General features: G+C 35.0%; 1 protein-coding gene across 1 annotated transcript in view; it reads right to left on the reverse strand.

Moving 5' to 3' along the window:
- Positions 1–18,480, reverse strand: part of LOC149797069 (uncharacterized) — a 243,610-nt gene that overhangs the window by 147,898 nt on the left and 77,232 nt on the right. Inside the window, exons 7-8 of the mRNA XM_089961743.1 lie at positions 3,792–3,879; positions 850–895 (exon numbers count right to left, since the gene is read on the reverse strand). Coding sequence (XP_089817869.1) covers positions 850–895; positions 3,792–3,879 — 134 coding nt within the window. The remainder of the gene's footprint in view (positions 1–849; positions 896–3,791; positions 3,880–18,480) is intronic.

The following is an 18,480-nucleotide window of genomic DNA, read 5'->3' on the forward strand; positions in this document are numbered from 1 at the left end:
AATACAGTTAATCTACCTTAAGACAGTATTTTCATACACAAATGAGATCAACGATAGTGAGACAACCAAGCGAAATCAATACTTGATGATGCAAAATTGACAGATACAATTTATTTATGAAATGCTAGTTTCAGAGTAAATAGTTCATTTGTAATTTGAGATTTCCTCACGGATGAAAAGAAGTTTCATTATTACTTGCAATTAAATCATGGCATCATTATTTTATTATTGAGCAATTAATTTTTTTTACTTTCAATGATGATGTCTGTTTCATGAACTAAATGTTCCCTTTTTTTAATAAATGGAATCTTGTTTCATTGTGAATTTGAATCAATAACTAGTCTGGCTCCCTGCTTACCATGCTCCTTGCATTGCATTCCACAAGAGTAGAAAGCAAAGCAGGGAGTAGTAGGATCAAGGAACCAGACTAATGAACAACACCATAAAGCAGTGATGTAATGTGCAACGTTTTCGCATACATGTTAAAGTTGTTGAAACCAGCTGGATTAATGTTAATGATCTCTCAGCAGTTGGACATCTTGAAAATAAAGGTTATTTTTACATAAAAACGAATAACTTTGTTAATAACAGGGCTTTATTGACAATTATTCCCATTGCAGTTTTAAAACGAGTAATCAGCCATCAAACAGACCAGTTTGCTCCCCACCCCCTCAGGAAGGTTTTCTCTATGTCCAGTGAGAATAATATCACTTTTATATTGTTGCGGAGGTCCCTCGATAACTTGTGCCCTCACTTATAGTGCGGTATATATTTAGGGACCCTGCTTTGTGCGAGTTATGGAGAGAGGTGTAGTAGTAAGAAGAAAAAGTAATAATAAGAAGAAATTACCTCATCTTTCACTGTTATAGGGGCAGTGGGTTCTGCAGTCACATTTCTACAATAGAAGATAATTGGATTTGTAACAAATAATACCAACAATAATTAATACCCTGAAATGTCTTAAATCTTCTCCGAACAACTGAAATCAACTTTTAAGAGATCCCATTTTCATAAAGTACATTTGAATTTATCTGATGAAAATTTAATATAAAAAAACAGCAAACCAAGCACAATAACTGCATCATCTGACATATATAAAGGTCCTATGACAAATATTATTCCATTGATCACTTTCATACTTTTGGAATATTGGGGGGGGGGATCTATTGGGGTTTTCTGGATATGCCATTCCATCCTGTTAAACTTGTGTAATCTGTGTTAATGTGTGGATACCATTTTTCTTCCTTCAGCCAGTGACAAAGACCTTTGATCTATTGACCCCAAAACCAATATGATTCTTTCTTACTCCAAATGTAAACCATCCACAAAATTATAGTAACTGTATCTGGTGTAGAACTAGAGTTTTAGATTGGAAACAATTTTTCTTCTCTCAGTCACGGTGATCTTAACCTGTATATCCCAAAATCAAAAGGATTCTTCCTTACCCCAAGTACAAGTCATCAGGAAGACTGATAACACTGGATATTGGACAACCCAAGTTAGTGTGCAGGAACCATTGACCTTCTAAAGTAAAAGTCAAATGGGTTTTACCTTACCTATACCATACAAGCTCTCCACAAAATCTGTTATCTGTTGATGGTGGAGAACTCCAGTTATTGTGCAGAAACTGTGTTTATTATTTCAACCAAATTGACCTTGGCCTTCTTTTTTATCCCGATCGGCTCTTCCTCACTCCAAATACAAGCTATACAAGCTATCAACTAAGTTTAGTAACTGCTGATGCTTGACAACTCAAAATTATTGACTGGAAACCAAACTGGTAACAGAAAGATTGATTGACAGACTACATCACATCATACACTCTATCTTATGATAGACTTAAAAGGAAGGAATGGAGTCGAAAGCTTCTTTAGGCTTGAATGTGATGATTTGGTACTGTTACCTACAGTCATCTCAGACAAACTTTCTCATTCTTCTTTTAGTTTTCAACTTTTTAAAACATGGAGAGTTGCCACTCAACTAGAAATGTATCCATGGAACAAGGATATCCTAACAGTGCCTGAAATGACCAAACACAAACCATAACCATGTGGATGGATAGATGCAGGAACAGATGGATGAAGTTCCACTATATGTTCCTACTACTATTTTGGTTTGGGGTATAAATACAAATTAAAGATCAATTTGAAGAACTGATAATGTGTTTGAACAACAGTTTCTCTTTTTCATTATTTACTAGCGTTGTGTTTCTGGTAGATGGAAACATTAGGTTTATTTGGGTATTATCATGTACCCTATCTAATAAATTTCATGTGAACACAGAATTTCTCATTAATAATGCAGAAAATCTGGAATAAATCATTAATGACATCTATTTCTGTCCAAAACTGAATTGCAATTTTAAGTATTTATTACCAATGGCAAAAAAGCCTGAACAAATAATAAGAAAATGTTACATATATTTCATACTACACATTGATGAAATCAAAGATTTTACTTTGCTATACCAAAATCTTCATTCCATTCTAGGGGCCCCGAGTGGTCTAAAGCGCTGTCCATCACGGATCACTGCCATCTCACCTCTGTCTGCATGGGTTCAAGTCTCGGGCTCGACCAATGTGGATATGTGAGAAAGCTTGCCAGTAGCTTCTCATGGGTTGGTGGTTCTTTCCGGGGTTTCCCGGGTTCTTCCTCCACCATTAATACTGGCTGCCATGTATAGCCTATCTTATGCTGAAAATGGTGTTAAACCCTATAACAACAACAACATCATTCCATGCTGCATATAGTCACTCCCTGGCAAAAATAAAAGAAGAAAAAACATCTAGAACTACAATGACAAGCTTGAAGAAAATTACTGACCCTGAAATGTGTAATGCTTCTAGTGAAACAAAAACTGAATGCAAATGGATTCAGAATGAATGCAATAAAAAAAATGCAAAATGATGCAACTGAATGAGGAATGCAACATGAAGAAAAGCTTTGGTTTTCAGGTTTTGTGGGTTTTACACCATTTTTAGCACATGATAAGCTATACATGGTATCCAGGATGTTTGTTGGAGGAAGAAACCAGTACAACCTCAGTAAGAACCACCAACCCACTGGAAGCTGTTGGCAAGCTTTCTCGCACATACATTGCCCAAGCCATGACTAACCCATGTGGACAGAGATGTCAGTGATCTGTGAGCACCTTTGAACACTTGGCCACACAGGGCCAAGAAGGAAAAGCAGAAGGCAAATGCAAACTCAGAACAATAAATAAATGAAAATGAAATATGACTATTTGAAAATCTAACCACCTTACTATGGGCTGCAGCATAATTTCAACCATCCAAAGCCTACTGCATGATAACCTGGAATCAGATTCTTCACTCTATAATATTTACATGCCATGAAATTGTTTTAACAACCACCACAGATTTGATGACATCACTGACAGTTGTATTTGTGCAATTTTGGGTTGAATGAAATTGTACATTTACTGCACTTATATTTTTTTTGTTTTTAAACTGAATACTGTCTTTTGAATCTTATCCATTTTCTGTTCTTTACAACACACTTTAAGATGGCAATAGGTAAAAGCAGTAGTTCTTTCCACTGATTACTATCAAAAATAGAAATCCTCAGAGGCAAATGCATTCTAAACAAATATTAAATGAAATGATTAATCAAAGTGAAAAACATAAAATCAAATGCATTTCCAAAACCATAAACAAAGAAATGACAAAATGAAAGATGAAACACAAACATGAATGGAACGCAGATGAAATGTAGATTTGGTAAATTACCCAATACAGGGTCTGTATCTGGTATGTCCGAGAGTTGCCTACCTTTCTGTGCTTGCTTTTGATTCTATTTCTCCCATATGTTCCTCCTCTTCCTCCTCTCTAGATGGATTCTGGGGCAGGCAGGGCTCATCTGAAGTTGCAACAATTTTTCCCTTTAATTATTTTCAAAATGGCTGGTCATCAATCATGTTCTAAATTACTACTTCAAATCACTTGTAACTTTCTGGTAACTCTAGACCCTCATTTTACCAATGTGCAGTATATGAATTAAAAAGTAAGCTGCCTTAATTCTATCATTTGTGTATGAAAAGCCATTTGTCTGGTACGTGTTAATCTGTACTTGCTTCTAAGTCAGATCCAACCGCAGACTGCAAAGACCCAAATCTGTCATTACATAATGCAATGGTAGATCTAGGTTTATGCAATTAATGTGTTTCAGGTCATTTTCATCATAATTATGTTATAAAGACTGTAAGATTGGTCTGAGCATGCTCATGAGATATATAATTGAAACATACTGTCACAGTGTGCTCACGTAAATAAGTGCTCATTTAAAAAAAAAAAATCAAACATTTGTCCATCATGAGGTGAAGATGAAGTTACGTGAACCACTAAACCTCAACTTATTCAATCATCAATACAATCAATTTTCTGTGTCATGATACTTTATTGAAATAAGTCTATAATTGTTTCATACAATATACTTGTATACTCGCTTACAAGTCGAATCAAACTGCAAACAAGAAAGATCTTACAACTTGCACAGACCCTGATCTACCAGTGCATTATGTGATGCAGTTTGCAGTTGGACTTATAAGCGAATATATATGGTAATATTATTTCAAACAAAGTTGCAATTGTTTTAATTTGCTTTATACAAATACAATTTCAACTGTATTGCATAAAGATCCATATACTCTGGCATCATATAAAATGGGAATTCAACCACATTAAATGAAACAGATTGCATGGTATGCCATTCGATGAAAATCAATGTGCCCTGTCACAATAATTGTACTTATTCAGGATCTGCAACAATAATTGAGAACCATAATATTGTAATAATCAGTCTGCTTCTCCCACTCAATAACATTGTTGTGTAAGATGCAGATACCGCTAAAAGCCAATTACGGTAATGTCATAGGAAGTACACTAACAACATTACTATTCTAAACAACTTCCTGACAATTTTTTTTAAAAAGTGGCATTTATGCATCTAATACTTGGTAATTAATCCTTTGGATTTTATCATAGCTTGTAATCAGCTAGGAATGGAGTCGTAAAGGTTTCTAGTATAGAACTCCTTGAGAGAGACCCAAATGTCAAGAACAAATCAACCTAAGGTTTAAAGTCATGTAATCTGTTTTCATGCTATGATTTAATTGATTGCCATATATTATCAAAAATATTTAATTATCTACTGTTTGATCCTCCTAATAACATGGACTAGCAATAATCCTGCTGGAAGGATAATTCCCAGTCAAGAGTAAACTTTTCCCCCAAATGGGGTCCGATTCCAACACCGCTGCAGGTAATGCACCTTAGAAACACTGGTGAAACATTCTTGAATCGACTGTCATAAAGGCCTAAATAACCTGATTGCCATTCCTTATCAAGCTCTTTCAAAATGTACGTTTCAGATCAAGGGTCGGCACAGCATGCCACACAGCATGCCACTTTTTTCTGGATTAATTACAAAATAAATGAGTGCATGTCACCAGTATGAGTCATAGTTAAAATCGAGATTTTTTGGCTGCCCCTCGCATGCCACACAAAACCTCTTGATGTGCCATAGGTTTCCAACCTCTGCTTTAGATCTTTGTACAAAACATTAGATACATCACTAACAATATTCTTTACTACTGGTTCTCAACTGTTTAGAGTGTAAGTGGCTAAGTGGTCTAAAGGGCTCCGCTTTACTGATCACTGCCATCTCACCTGTCCCTGTGCGAGTTTCAGACTCAAGCCTGGCCAGTGTGGCTATGTGAGAAAGCCTGCTAGTAGCTTCCCATGGATTAGTGGTTCTTACCAGTTTTTTTCCTGGGTTTTCCCTCCACCATTCATACTGTCCACCATGTATAGCCTATCATGTGCTAAAAAATGGCCTTAAACCCACAACAATGACAACCTCAACTGCTCAGGTATGCCTCTCTCTGTTTACACCATGTAATGCATGATGCACATTCTTCTGTTAAATGTGTTTGCTTTCTTTCAGTGTTATCTTGTGAATCCTGAACTCTGTAACCTTTTGAGAGTGCTTTTAGAAATATTAAAACTGATGGAAGCATTCAAAGCTACACTCAGGTCATGAAAAGATTATCAGGAATTGACAATAATTGTAACAAATGAAACAAAAAACACAAGTACATCATCACCAGTTTTGCTCAGTTTTTTATCTCCTCTTCTTGGTTTCTTTCTTTCTGTGAACCACCTTCTGCAAACTCATATCAGCTATTACTTAACCACAGATCATATTCCAGTAATTTCAGAATTTTTTTAACCTTTAAAATCTTTCTTGGCAAACTTCACTAGTGTCTGCTTTTGATGGTAGGTACTACAATGTGCTTACATCACCTGAAAGGTCTAAAAATAGCACTTACTACAAAGTTACCCATTCAAGCCACAGTTGACAGGTTATCCAGTGTACACAGATAAAATCAAGCTAACGGAATAATTCTTATTCATGTAATGACCAACTGAAGTGAATGATGCTGACATTATTTTTACTCCAGTGTCTATTTACTTTGGAACCAACATGCAAATATCTTCATATTTTGTTAGTCCCAGGATTTTACAATCCATGCTCAAAAGCCAGAATAGATAGATTAAAGAGACAGTCCATGTTGCATGTTATTTATTAAATGTAATATGTTGGAGAAAAGTTTTATGTGAGCTTGATATCAGAATGGAAAATTTATTGTATTTGTATACAAAATAAATCACTTGAAAGTATCATAATACCAGTCCTTGTCAGCCACACTGTCTGTGACATCATAAGGTTGGTATGTTTACAATAGCTACATGCACTATGCAGCTGAAAAAACTCATAGTTGACAGTATTTCCATGTCAAACAGACCAAAATATTTACTTTCTGGTCCGACATTCCTCACATGAAGACTAAAATATCAACTAATGCGTTGAATTTTTGGATTAGATAAAACATGAGTCATCCACTTACAACTACAATGTATGGTTGTACCAATAAAAGCAGTCTTTTTAAATGTACACAAGTCAGAAATGTCACAAATTTGTGTCCTTGTGGATGCAAAAGGTGCACTTCAGTGTAAAGCAAACACAACTAGAGATGATCCCCATGTGGTTACCATATATACTTCCTTCCAAGTCCATCTGCAAACTGCACAACCCCAGACCTGCCATCACATTATACACCAGCAGATCTGGGTCTGTGCAGTTTGATAGGAATACTCAGAAGATTCAACAAGATAAACAATGATTTGCGGGTGCATTATGCTATAACAAGTCAGGATCTTTGTTGTAAACAGTTGACTTATAAGCGAGTAAAGATGGTAAATGTTAAATTTTTATGAACTCTTTCTCTCCAACAAAATTTTTAGCTGTGTACATATGGCACAGCTGTCAACACAAGCCAAACCTTGAGATGCAGTGAACCACTTGGATTATTCCAATCATATTTTCATATCATTCATCCTTTTTACCTCTGCCATTCAACAGCAGTCAACATATTGAAAATATGGTTTATTTTCATAAACTTTGAAAAAAATATTTGCATAAGCATGATTTTTTTCTAAATTTCATTTATTTTTCTTTGTTTATAATGTGAACATCAAAAACAAAGAATAACAAATTTTCATAGACTTTCCTTAAGAAAATGTCATCATCTGTGAGGTTAAAATGATAAATGCAATTACAGTGCAACCTCCAAGATGTCGTCTTCAAGTAAAAACTTTAGGTGCTTGTTTTGACTTTTGACAGGGACTGTGATAATAATTTCTGAGCTAGAAAAAGTTCTGGGTTTGGGGCAAATGGTCTGACATCAACACTCTGGGACAGCGATGACATGCACTTCACACTGTTTTGTCATTCCCAGAGATTAAAAAAAAGGTGGGCTACATTATGCATACAGGAAGTACAACATAATTGAAATAACCTATCATACATACTCAATTATAAGACAACTCCAACTGCAAACTACACAGACCCAGATCTTCCAGTGCATTATGTGCCAGCAGAACAAATAACAAAGCCCCTGATCCACAGGTGCATTATGCTAAAGCAAATCAGGATCTTTGTTGTTTGCAGTTTGACTCAACTTATAAGTGAGTATATCTTCTAATCATGATGCATAATGATGTTGACTGATTTTAAAATTTCTCCCATTTAAAAAAAATATGGTTTTCATTTCTGTGATGTATAATTTTGTCATTTTTTATTGGGAAACCCTAAAAATTGTGAAATGTTTTTATCTGTTAAAATTTCTCTTTGTGAGAGAATGCAGCTTTATTTCTCTTTAACAGCCCCCTCTCTTGCTACAATTAAATTATTTCATCCCATTAGTAAATACGTTTACTATATACACTCACATATAAGTTGGGTCAAATTGCAAACTACTGAAATCCAGATCTGCCATCACATAATGAGCCAACAGATCTGAGTCTATGCAGTTTTTTTGGAATAATCATTAGAACAAACAACATAAACCTAGATATGCCAGCACATCAAGATCAGGGTCTATGTAACTTGTACCTATATAAAGCAACTGATTAAGAGAGGTTGCATTTCATCTTCAATGATCATCATATGTACCTTACACAATTATCTTGACATTTAATTGACTCTGTACTGCTAACCTGAAGGACAGATGATGGCATTCATTGTATCCATTCTTGCTCATATAAATACAGGCATTTACCATAAAAATTTATATCAGCCATCAATGACCTACTCACTGTATGAATCAACATTCTGCATAGAAATAGCTATGAACAGCTATGGCTACATATAATATTCAGAAATTACTATTGACAGATTTGCTTGGCATTCTTTACATAAGGTGAGGTCACCCAATTATTCATCACAGCAGCCAACCCAGACTGATCCAAAGGCAGCAGATTCAAACCCACTTCTTTTGGGTCACAAGTCTGGCATGCTAACCTCTGAGCAACTGTAGCTACTGAGGACAGACAGAAAGACAGACAAACATATAAGCTCAATTTTTTATAAGACCAACAAGTCACCTTAAGAATTCATCTGGTGAAAAAAAAAACATGCTGATATGACTTTGTTTAAGTGTGTGTTTGTGTGTGTGTGTGTGTGTGTGTGATTATGATTTTTAATGTAGCTTTAACAATTTTTCAGTCATATCACTATGATGTCTGCAGTGTGGCTGTTTATAGTGATTGATGTCTGGCACTGGGGCATCATGCTGCAGACATGTAGCATGATGTCCCCCCCAGTCACATTATCCTGATACTAGGCCAATCATTCCTAACACTAACCTCTTAATGCTGAGCGTCTAGCGGGGCAGTTGTTAGTACCATATCTGCAAGTCTTTGGTATGACTCTGCCGGGATTTGAACCCACGACCTCCTACTTCCGAGGCGGACACTATTACCAATAGGCCACCGGAATGGTGCTTTCTGTTTAGGAGGAGTCATATTAGTTAGGTTTTCAAGATAGCTGCTATGGTGACCCTACTGGATGACAGATCATCACCCTTTCCATTTATGCCCAAGTAGACCTAATAAGTAGTCTTTTAGTGAAAATCCACTATTGATAAGACCATCCATTCAAGTGGAGTAAGACTAAGGCTGTCCTGGCAGCACCATTTTCATTTACGACCAACTGCCCCTGAATCCATCAACATGTAAAGAAATGTAATATAAACAACAGCTATTTAATTACAGCGGTCCCCCTCTTTTATGGCCACTCGTTCTGCATGGAGAAAGTGGCCGCAAAGACAGGTAGCCTCTCCAAGGGGGATTATATTTATGAGATGTGTATGGTGTATGTAGTAAGAAAGCTTCATATAACTTAAAAGCATTGAATATCATCATTTAAAGTATAAATTATTAAAAGGTTTTTCTTGTCTTAAGAACAGACTTGTTTCAAATTAACAGAACTTAATAGTTCCTATTCCTAAGCATGAAATGCTAGTGGTGTATTGTTGGCTTGCGCAATGCAAAGCTACTCAAAAACATCATTTATGCCTTAGTACATACATTGCTTGGCATTTCAAATAATTCTCTTTTCAATCACTACATTTTCCCACTGCTGCAGTATATTCTCCTTTTCTGTTAAGAAGTTTATTCGAGTCTTCCCAACAAAAAATATTTCATCAAGAATTTTGTAACGATCCCCCTTGCTGCCAAGTCAAGTAACTTTACCTTTTTCTTCTAAATTATTAATTATCCATTTACATGATGACATATAAAAGTTTTGTAACAATTTATTTCTATGTTGCAAATTGTACAGTACTGCAATTTAATTATGCAAACTTTTGTAGAGTGGATGAATTGTCTTCTTTATAAAGTAATAATTGAACTTCCACATGATATTTCATCTTTGTCTGGAACCCTGTTTATTTAAGGTTAATTCCTCCAAGTTAATCCACAAAATCTAACTTCAGCCTATGCTGGCCTGTTATGATCATGACAATTACATCTGGCTGTAATAATAAAAAAAACTCAACCACTTTGTGAAGCCCAAACTATCACAACACTGTTGACCCCATTTCCAGTAAATGTTGTTGTCTATAGATAATGATATAATATTAACCTTAGTGTTACATGTACATTAGCCAACACTCCTTTCTGTACCAAAAGCCCTAACACTGGGAAACAGACACCTATAGATTACTTGCCTTACAGCATGAATTAAATATTGGTTCTGGACAGGTAATAAAATAAAATATGGCCGATTGTGAGGGGTAAATTTTACAGTTTTGCACTAGAATGCTGGCCACTGGTCTTATTAGAGGGGTAGCATTTCTTGAGGGGTACTTTTAAACAAAAACTCATCAGTGCCAAGGGATTCTGGCTGTAAAAAGTGGGTGGCCACTAGTCAGCGGGTGTATTCATGAGGGGTGCCACTGTAATAAGAAATGCAGCTGTCCCTCATTATAACATGGTAGGCAGGGCCTATTACTGCTGACCACATTAAGTATTGAACTGTGTTATACTGAAAACTGCGATATATTGAGAATATTGCAATATATAGAACCGTGATATACTGCAAACTATCAAATTTGTTAAATAATGGCGTTTTGAACAAGAAATGAACAGGTAGGACTAGAATCATAATCTTATGTTCTCTTTCAACCCTTATTGCTACACATTGGTATGATTTGGTCATGGGGTCCAAAGCAGTATCGTATTATATCCAGAATCGTGTTATGAAGAGGCACGTTATAAAGAGAGAAAGTTGTTGTTGTTGTAGGGTTTAACGCCATTTTTCAGCACACGATAGGCTATACATGGCAGCCAGTATTAATAGTGGAGGAAGAACCCATGAGAATCCCAGAAACAACCACCAACCCACGAGAAGCTACTGACAAGCTTTCTCACATACCCACATTGGCTGAATCAGAGACTCAGACCCACACAGACTGAGGTGAGATGGCAGTGTTCTGTAACGGAGAGCACTTTAGACCACTCAGCCACTCGGGGCCCCAAGAGAGAAAGTTATATTCTGTATTAAACATGTACAAGACTCCTTTCTCCCCTCTTTAACAGACATTATTAATTACCAAAACAGAGAACTTAACATTTACAAAAGATGTATCCTGATTTACTCATTTTGATTAAAACTACATTTTTATAACAGCTTTATTTTACTCCTGAATTTGAATAAAAATTATAATTGCAGCCTTACACTTTAAAATAGAGGAAAAAATTCATTGACTTTTCTATATGTAATAATACAGAACATAATCATTCTGTAATTATTTATCTTTATTTGGGTGTGATTTATATTTTAAAAAATTAAATCTGCTTTTTTAAAGATCTAAATATGACCTGCACCATGTGAGAATTCAATCAATTAGGAACAGTGCAAACTGAATTATTTATAACGATTGAATAGCAATTCTGGATCAAAATTAAGAAAGCAATATGGCGACAGTGACAAAGAACTTGTTTAAAATTTATGCGAAAATTCAATTTTCTCTTAGATTAATGATCATGTTATTTTAAAGCTCGATATTTTATCAAGCAAATTCCTTCTATCCCACAAATATAGATGTAAAATACCAGAAGATACAGGTAGTCTTCAAAGCATGGCCAAAGGGAAATAACTCAAACATGAACATATTAATCTGGATAAAAAAAGGCAGCAGACAATTCAACTGTACTTCCATAACAAGATATTCAACTAATGTATCTGTCTGCATAATTTGTTGCAGTCAAATGAGTTTAATTTAATTTAATTTAATGAACCTTTACATTAAGTCAAAAACCTATAATCACACGATGAAAACTATTTGAGAAGTCATATACCACATTTAGAATTTTCCAATAGTAAATAAAAGTTGATTACAAAAAACAATTACAAGCCAATCCCAAGGGAGGTAAAAGTGTAATTATTGCTAATATAAGTGACAAAAAAAGCGTAATCTATATATTACATGCCATAATTACAGAACACTATGAAAACTGTACATTTATTTTTGCTACAAACCAGATATGCATGTAATTATAAGTCTTGTCACAAAGGAGCAAAATCCATATGCATTTGTACCAGAATACAAACACAAAACATACTGACAAATTATAGAGATACTACACTCACCTAAGCTGTGTAAAACTTTTGCTGAATAAAATCAAATCCACAAATACGGCAATAAGCATGATGATGTGTTTAATCTAAATGCTGTCTTACATCACTCAAATATTCTTCTTTTCAAATCTGTAAAGCACTCTTAATCCTTTTTCTGCTCAGACATATTTTGAAGTTTAAAAATTCCTCTACTTTAAAATATTTCAGTCACATAAAATCCATGAGTCACATCGATAAAGCCTGTTTCATATCTGGCATGATTTTCTTTTAAAAGTATAGACTGGTCTGCTATCTAAATATATTATCAATAAGATGAATCTGTTAGGCTAAGTGTCAAACTGATGAAACCCATCTGTTTTTAAATGTGTCATACAGATACTATAAAAAAATAAGGAAAGAACATGTAGGTCTACAATGGGCAAATGTAATCTTCTGCTATTCTTATGCAGCTGTCTCCTTTTTGTCAAATATTCTCAAATTCATACGATAAGTGGGATTAAAGAGATGTAATAAATATTACAAACATAGCTTTTCATTGTTTCATTTTTTTTAATGTGCCAAAAAGTGTTATCCATACAGAGGCAAGAATAAGATGTAATTAGGTGAAAAAATTCATATTGACTATGCCAAAGGTGTAATGGTTGGCATGTATGTAACAAGCACGCTGTTTCAGCTCTTTTGTAACTTACTGTACAACAGTTATGTGCATCTTACAGTGTAAGCCACATTCTTATCATCTGTGCAATGAACAGATCTCAACTACTTTATCGATATATGGGGCATGCAGCTAAAAGCCTTGTTTCCTAAATTTTCAACATGGTGTCATGCTGAGTGAATAAGAACATTGCTTACAGACAGTATAGTGTGAATGCATTTAATAAATTCTTTGAATATGCACTCAATTACTTTATAACTAGAACCATTCTAAGGTCCAAGACAGGACTTGGTGGGAAATTATAAAAATATATATGAATTTCAATCGACAATGTATTTTATGATCTATATGTAAGTATGTACATGAGCTCTATTGTATACCTAGCTCATAAATTCATATGAAATGCATTCAGTGTGATGATTTGAGTAAATTTTCCTTGCAGAACCCAGTAGGTTTGTACCTATGTAGCATACACATCACAGCATATCTATGATCATGAACAGCACACAAAACGCTATAATCTGTACATGTCAGCAATTAATAAGTAACTGCAAACAACCTGTATATCTGCAAATATGTAAAGATAGTATGTATCAATATAACTCAATGTTTCCCCTTGAAGTGCAAATCCAATTTAAAATCCAACTGTTGTCAGAACTGGGGGTCAGAATGAGTAATAAAAGAAACTTGGTGTCAGAGCTGGGAGGTGAATAAAAAAGCTGGGGGTTTCTAGATGCACAAATGAGCGTAAAGATTAACACTGAAAATGTGATGACAAATGTCAGCATCCAAGTAATGAAGATGCAGCAGCACCGGTCCTGCTCTCATAAAATGTCTCAACTGAGTCGAAACTTTAGCAATAATTTTGTAGGCTGATTACATGCGAATTAAAACAGGATAATTGCATTAAAGGTCACCAGCCATACATTTTTCTTTTTACATCAGATTTGCATTACATGATTTAAAGTAGTTATACTCACACAAAAGAATTAAAAAATTATCAAGTATAAAGAAGAAATAATAGTTTAATTATTTGCAATAGATGTATCCATCACTGCTACTTCACCTTAGCTACTATTTCCCACCTAAAGAGGATGCCAACCAGAAATGACATACATTTATCCCTACAAGACAAAGTATAGGTTTCTTGTTGTTGAAAAATAAAACAGTATAAACTATGGATAGCAAACATTTAGATAAAACTATTGAAAACTAATTTACTGCTCAGCCTCATATCTATATGCATGCACAATGCACTAGATAGTGTCACTTTCAAAACTGTCCCACTGTTTCAATTTATTTTCAAAATTCCCGTTAAATACAGGTAAAAAGGAATCAATGTTTCCTTATGTTGGCTGACTTTGCAAAGAAAACAAAAGAATTCGGCACACTTAAAAGAATCTAAAAGGAACCAAAGTTGTCTTTTTTATTTCAGTCGACTTCACAAAAAAAAAAAAATTTTTAAAATTGGCACACTAAAAAGATTCCAAAGTCAGTTGCCGGGGTTGACTTGCATTATAATAAAATAACCTTTGTATTTGATATTATTGTCGGTAAGTTTAAGCAATGAGTTTATTGCTTGCTGCCAGTTTATTCACCACATGGGCTTCTTTTTGTTTGCTATATGTAATCATAATTGATAAAAATGTTCATTGATGATGTAGGGTAAATATATATACTTGCTTTAATAATACTTTTGTAACCCATGCACACACTCATCAGGCAGAATATAATAATCCTCACTCATCTTTAAGTGCTTTATGATCCTGGTGTGGAGCAACTCAAAAACGAACGTGTCGCTACTAGTATTAACAAAAAGTGCAGGGTATTTTGAAAAATTAATTTTCAGGTGTAATATTAACTTCCTTGAATTTATCATGGTCTCATTATTACATATGTATATTTTTCCCCCATAAACCCATAGTCCTACAATATAAGACCTCAACCTGATATTTATATTTTATGGTGTTGAGGTCTTATTGCTCAAACGACGGTGCTGTGTAGCGTATTCTGACATCTATTAAATTCAGAATGCTAAGTCAAATTTTCAGGAATATATTGCACACTTGGCATCCCATATCAACGCTTTTCAACAAATTAAAGTTATAATGTTTTAGTCAGACTTTACTTACACTGATGTCTTTTTCCTAATAAATTCAAATTCCCACAAAAGGAATTAGACATGTTTTCAAGTTCCGTTGGCCTACATATTAGTTGGCTGGAACATGATGGAACTTAACTGATTCTACAGACTTGTACACCTATAAATAATAAATGTCCTAGAGTAATACATCATACTTCTTTTTTTTAAATCCTTCTGAGTTTATATGGTTTTTAATAATGCCAAATAAAGTTTGATCCAAGTCTAAAGTATTGTGATCATTTGAAACATTAATAATTTGTATCTGCAGCAACATAACTGTATTGTAATCCTTTATTTGATATATTTTACTTATGATCTTTCTATCCCTCTTCTCATGCACCATAGAGATTTCTACGGGATTCAGGAGGATTTAGGACTTTCCCATCCCTCACCCTATTTGATCCCACAGCTTCAATCCACTTTTTTGTGGTAAACATGGTCATTGGGAAAATGAAAGAACCCTTTCGTCCCATCATCACTCTTTTGGTTACATCCATATGCAACACAGTGCACCATATTTGTTGTATGAAAGCACGATCATAAGATATCACACGACATTTACGTGGGGAAATTAAACACTTGAATGGCATGGTTGAATAGAAGGGATAAATGTATGTCATATCCATTTTTGACACGTCAAAACTGCCGATTGTTTATGTAGATTGCCAAATAATTTTTTAAACTTTTTTAAAACTTTTTTTAAAAAGCTGATTTTTAAGTCTACTTAAACATAACAAATGCGTTATTTTTATGACTATAATAATATTACACGTTTGTACAATATAGGTGGCCAGTGACTTTAAACCTGCATTTTGAATCTGGTAGTATTCTCTAGACCTAACATTGCAAATTTTACAAAAAAGAAATAAATTTGAGTTATGTTGTTGTTGTTGTTGTTGTTGTTGTTGTTGTTGTGGGGTTTAACTCCATTTTTCAGCACATGATAGGCTATGCATGGCGGCCAGTATTAACGGTGGAGGAAGAACCCGGGAAAACTCCGGGAAGAACCACCAACCCACGAGAAGCTACTGGCAAACTTTCTCACATATCCACATTGGCCAAATCCTAGACTCGAACCCACGCAGACAGAGGTGAGATGGCAGTGATCCGTAACGCAAAGCGCTTTAGACCACTTGGCCACTCGAGGCCCCCTTGAGTTATGTACATATTCAGTAAGTTTCATGAAAGCAAGACCTGGTCCCAGTTGTGCTAAATTTGCCAAAATTTTTGCTCAGACAAATTTTTCACTGCTGTATATATTCACTTACAAGTTGAATCCAACTGCAAACTAACATATACTGAGCTGCCATCATAGAATGCACTGGCAGATCTTGGTCTGTGCTGTTTATTTGATTTATTACTTCTTATAAACTGCACAGACCTAACTCAGCCAACACATTACATAATGGCAGATCTGGGTCTGTGCAGTTTGCAGTTCAATTTAACTTTAAACAGTTGTTGTTAAGGGTTTTAATGCTATTTTTCAGCACATGATAGGATATACACTGTACACAGCGACCAGTATATCTGGTGGAGGAAGAACCCACAGAAGCCACTGGCAAGATTTTCCAAATGCACATGTTGGCCATGGTCAAAACTCAAACTGCAAGCAGATAGGTGAGATATCAATGATCTATAAAGACTAGCACCTCAAACCACTCTGCCACCTTGGGCCCCAATTTAACTGGTCATATTCAAGCTATATCAGACAGTCTCAAACTGTTGTATGCTGACCATTGGTGGACAAGGAGCTCTATTCAGGTAGTGCACAGAAAAGCTGTGGAACAATCAAAAACCTGAACTTTGAGAGAGAGAAAAAAGAGACAGGCTCATCCATTACATTAGACAGGAAAGACTACTAATATTAAAATAATTAAACTGAAGCTGTGTGCTTTTACTGGCAGAATGAAAAAAAATGTTAATTATTATTAAGTTTTTTACATGTGCAAAGTGCTATACAATAGTCAGCTAACACTACAATAAACATTAGGAAAGATCATTAAGTGGTCTGCCAAGACTCTAAACAATGTTCAAGTGGTCTGCAAAAGGAGTCTAAGAACCACTGTGCTATATTGTTTTATGATATTCTCATGACAAAAAAAGAACATATTCCTCAAAATGGATGAAATTCTCATGTGATCCTTCAAGATCAAACAAGACTCATTTTCAGAGAATTTAAATTATGACTATGTAATTATTGACATCTGCCATATATTCAGAAAAAATATTCAATGCTCCCAACCAAGCAGTAAGATATATTATAATTTCAATATAATTTCAATATGAGGAAGAAAATTGGAGAATTTCAGTGACAATGGAACCAGATCTAAGTGCATCCAATCTTCGATTACTCCAGGTCTATGAAATATTTAAGGAAATCAAATCTTCAATTAATCCATCTGCCTGTTAAACTCATGAAAAACCCAGGTATGCAAGTATTTGGATTTGGTTTTTTTATGGCACAACAATACAAATAGGTTAATTTAATGCCAGTGGCAAATGGAGTAGGTTTATTCTGCCATTAGTACAGCACCCTACCTAGCAAGCAAGCAGTATCAATAACCATGAGGTCAGTATATAACATGCAATTCTGTGAAGCCATCTGACTGCATGTATGGAACTGGATTTGCAAGTCAGGTACCTTAGTCTACCCTAACAATGATGCCCAAAATTACCTGTATATCCATCTGCACATACCATACGTTCTCAATCGCAAGAGAAGTTCGACTGCAAACAACATAGATCCTGTTCTGCAGTTGCATAATTAGCCATAAGATCAGAGTCCACGTTGTCGTTCTACTGATTAGTCCTAACAAACTGCAAAGACCCAATAAGCGGTGGCAGATTAGGGTCTTTGAAGTTTGCAGCTGAGCTCCACTTGTGAGAATATAAGGCATATAAAACCTACTTTACGTCTGAATCCAAGTAGTAATGACAAATGTCAGGGTGCAAGTAATGAAGAGAAATAATGCAAGTCAGTGAAGACCCATGCATTAGTTAACCATAAAACAATTATGCCTAAAATCACCTTCCCTGCCACATTTGTTGATTGAGAGAATGATCAATTGTAGGTAGTTGATACTGGTGAAGTGCATACTGTATGGAAGGAATGTGCTGATGTTTATAATTTTATTCAGAACTATGGAAAAAGATGTGCACCATTAATCATTTATTTTCA

The sequence above is a fragment of the Sinohyriopsis cumingii genome, chromosome 6 (assembly GCF_028554795.1).
Source record: "Sinohyriopsis cumingii isolate HCF-2022 chromosome 6, ASM2855479v2, whole genome shotgun sequence".
NCBI classification, from domain to species: domain Eukaryota; kingdom Metazoa; phylum Mollusca; class Bivalvia; order Unionida; family Unionidae; genus Sinohyriopsis; species Sinohyriopsis cumingii.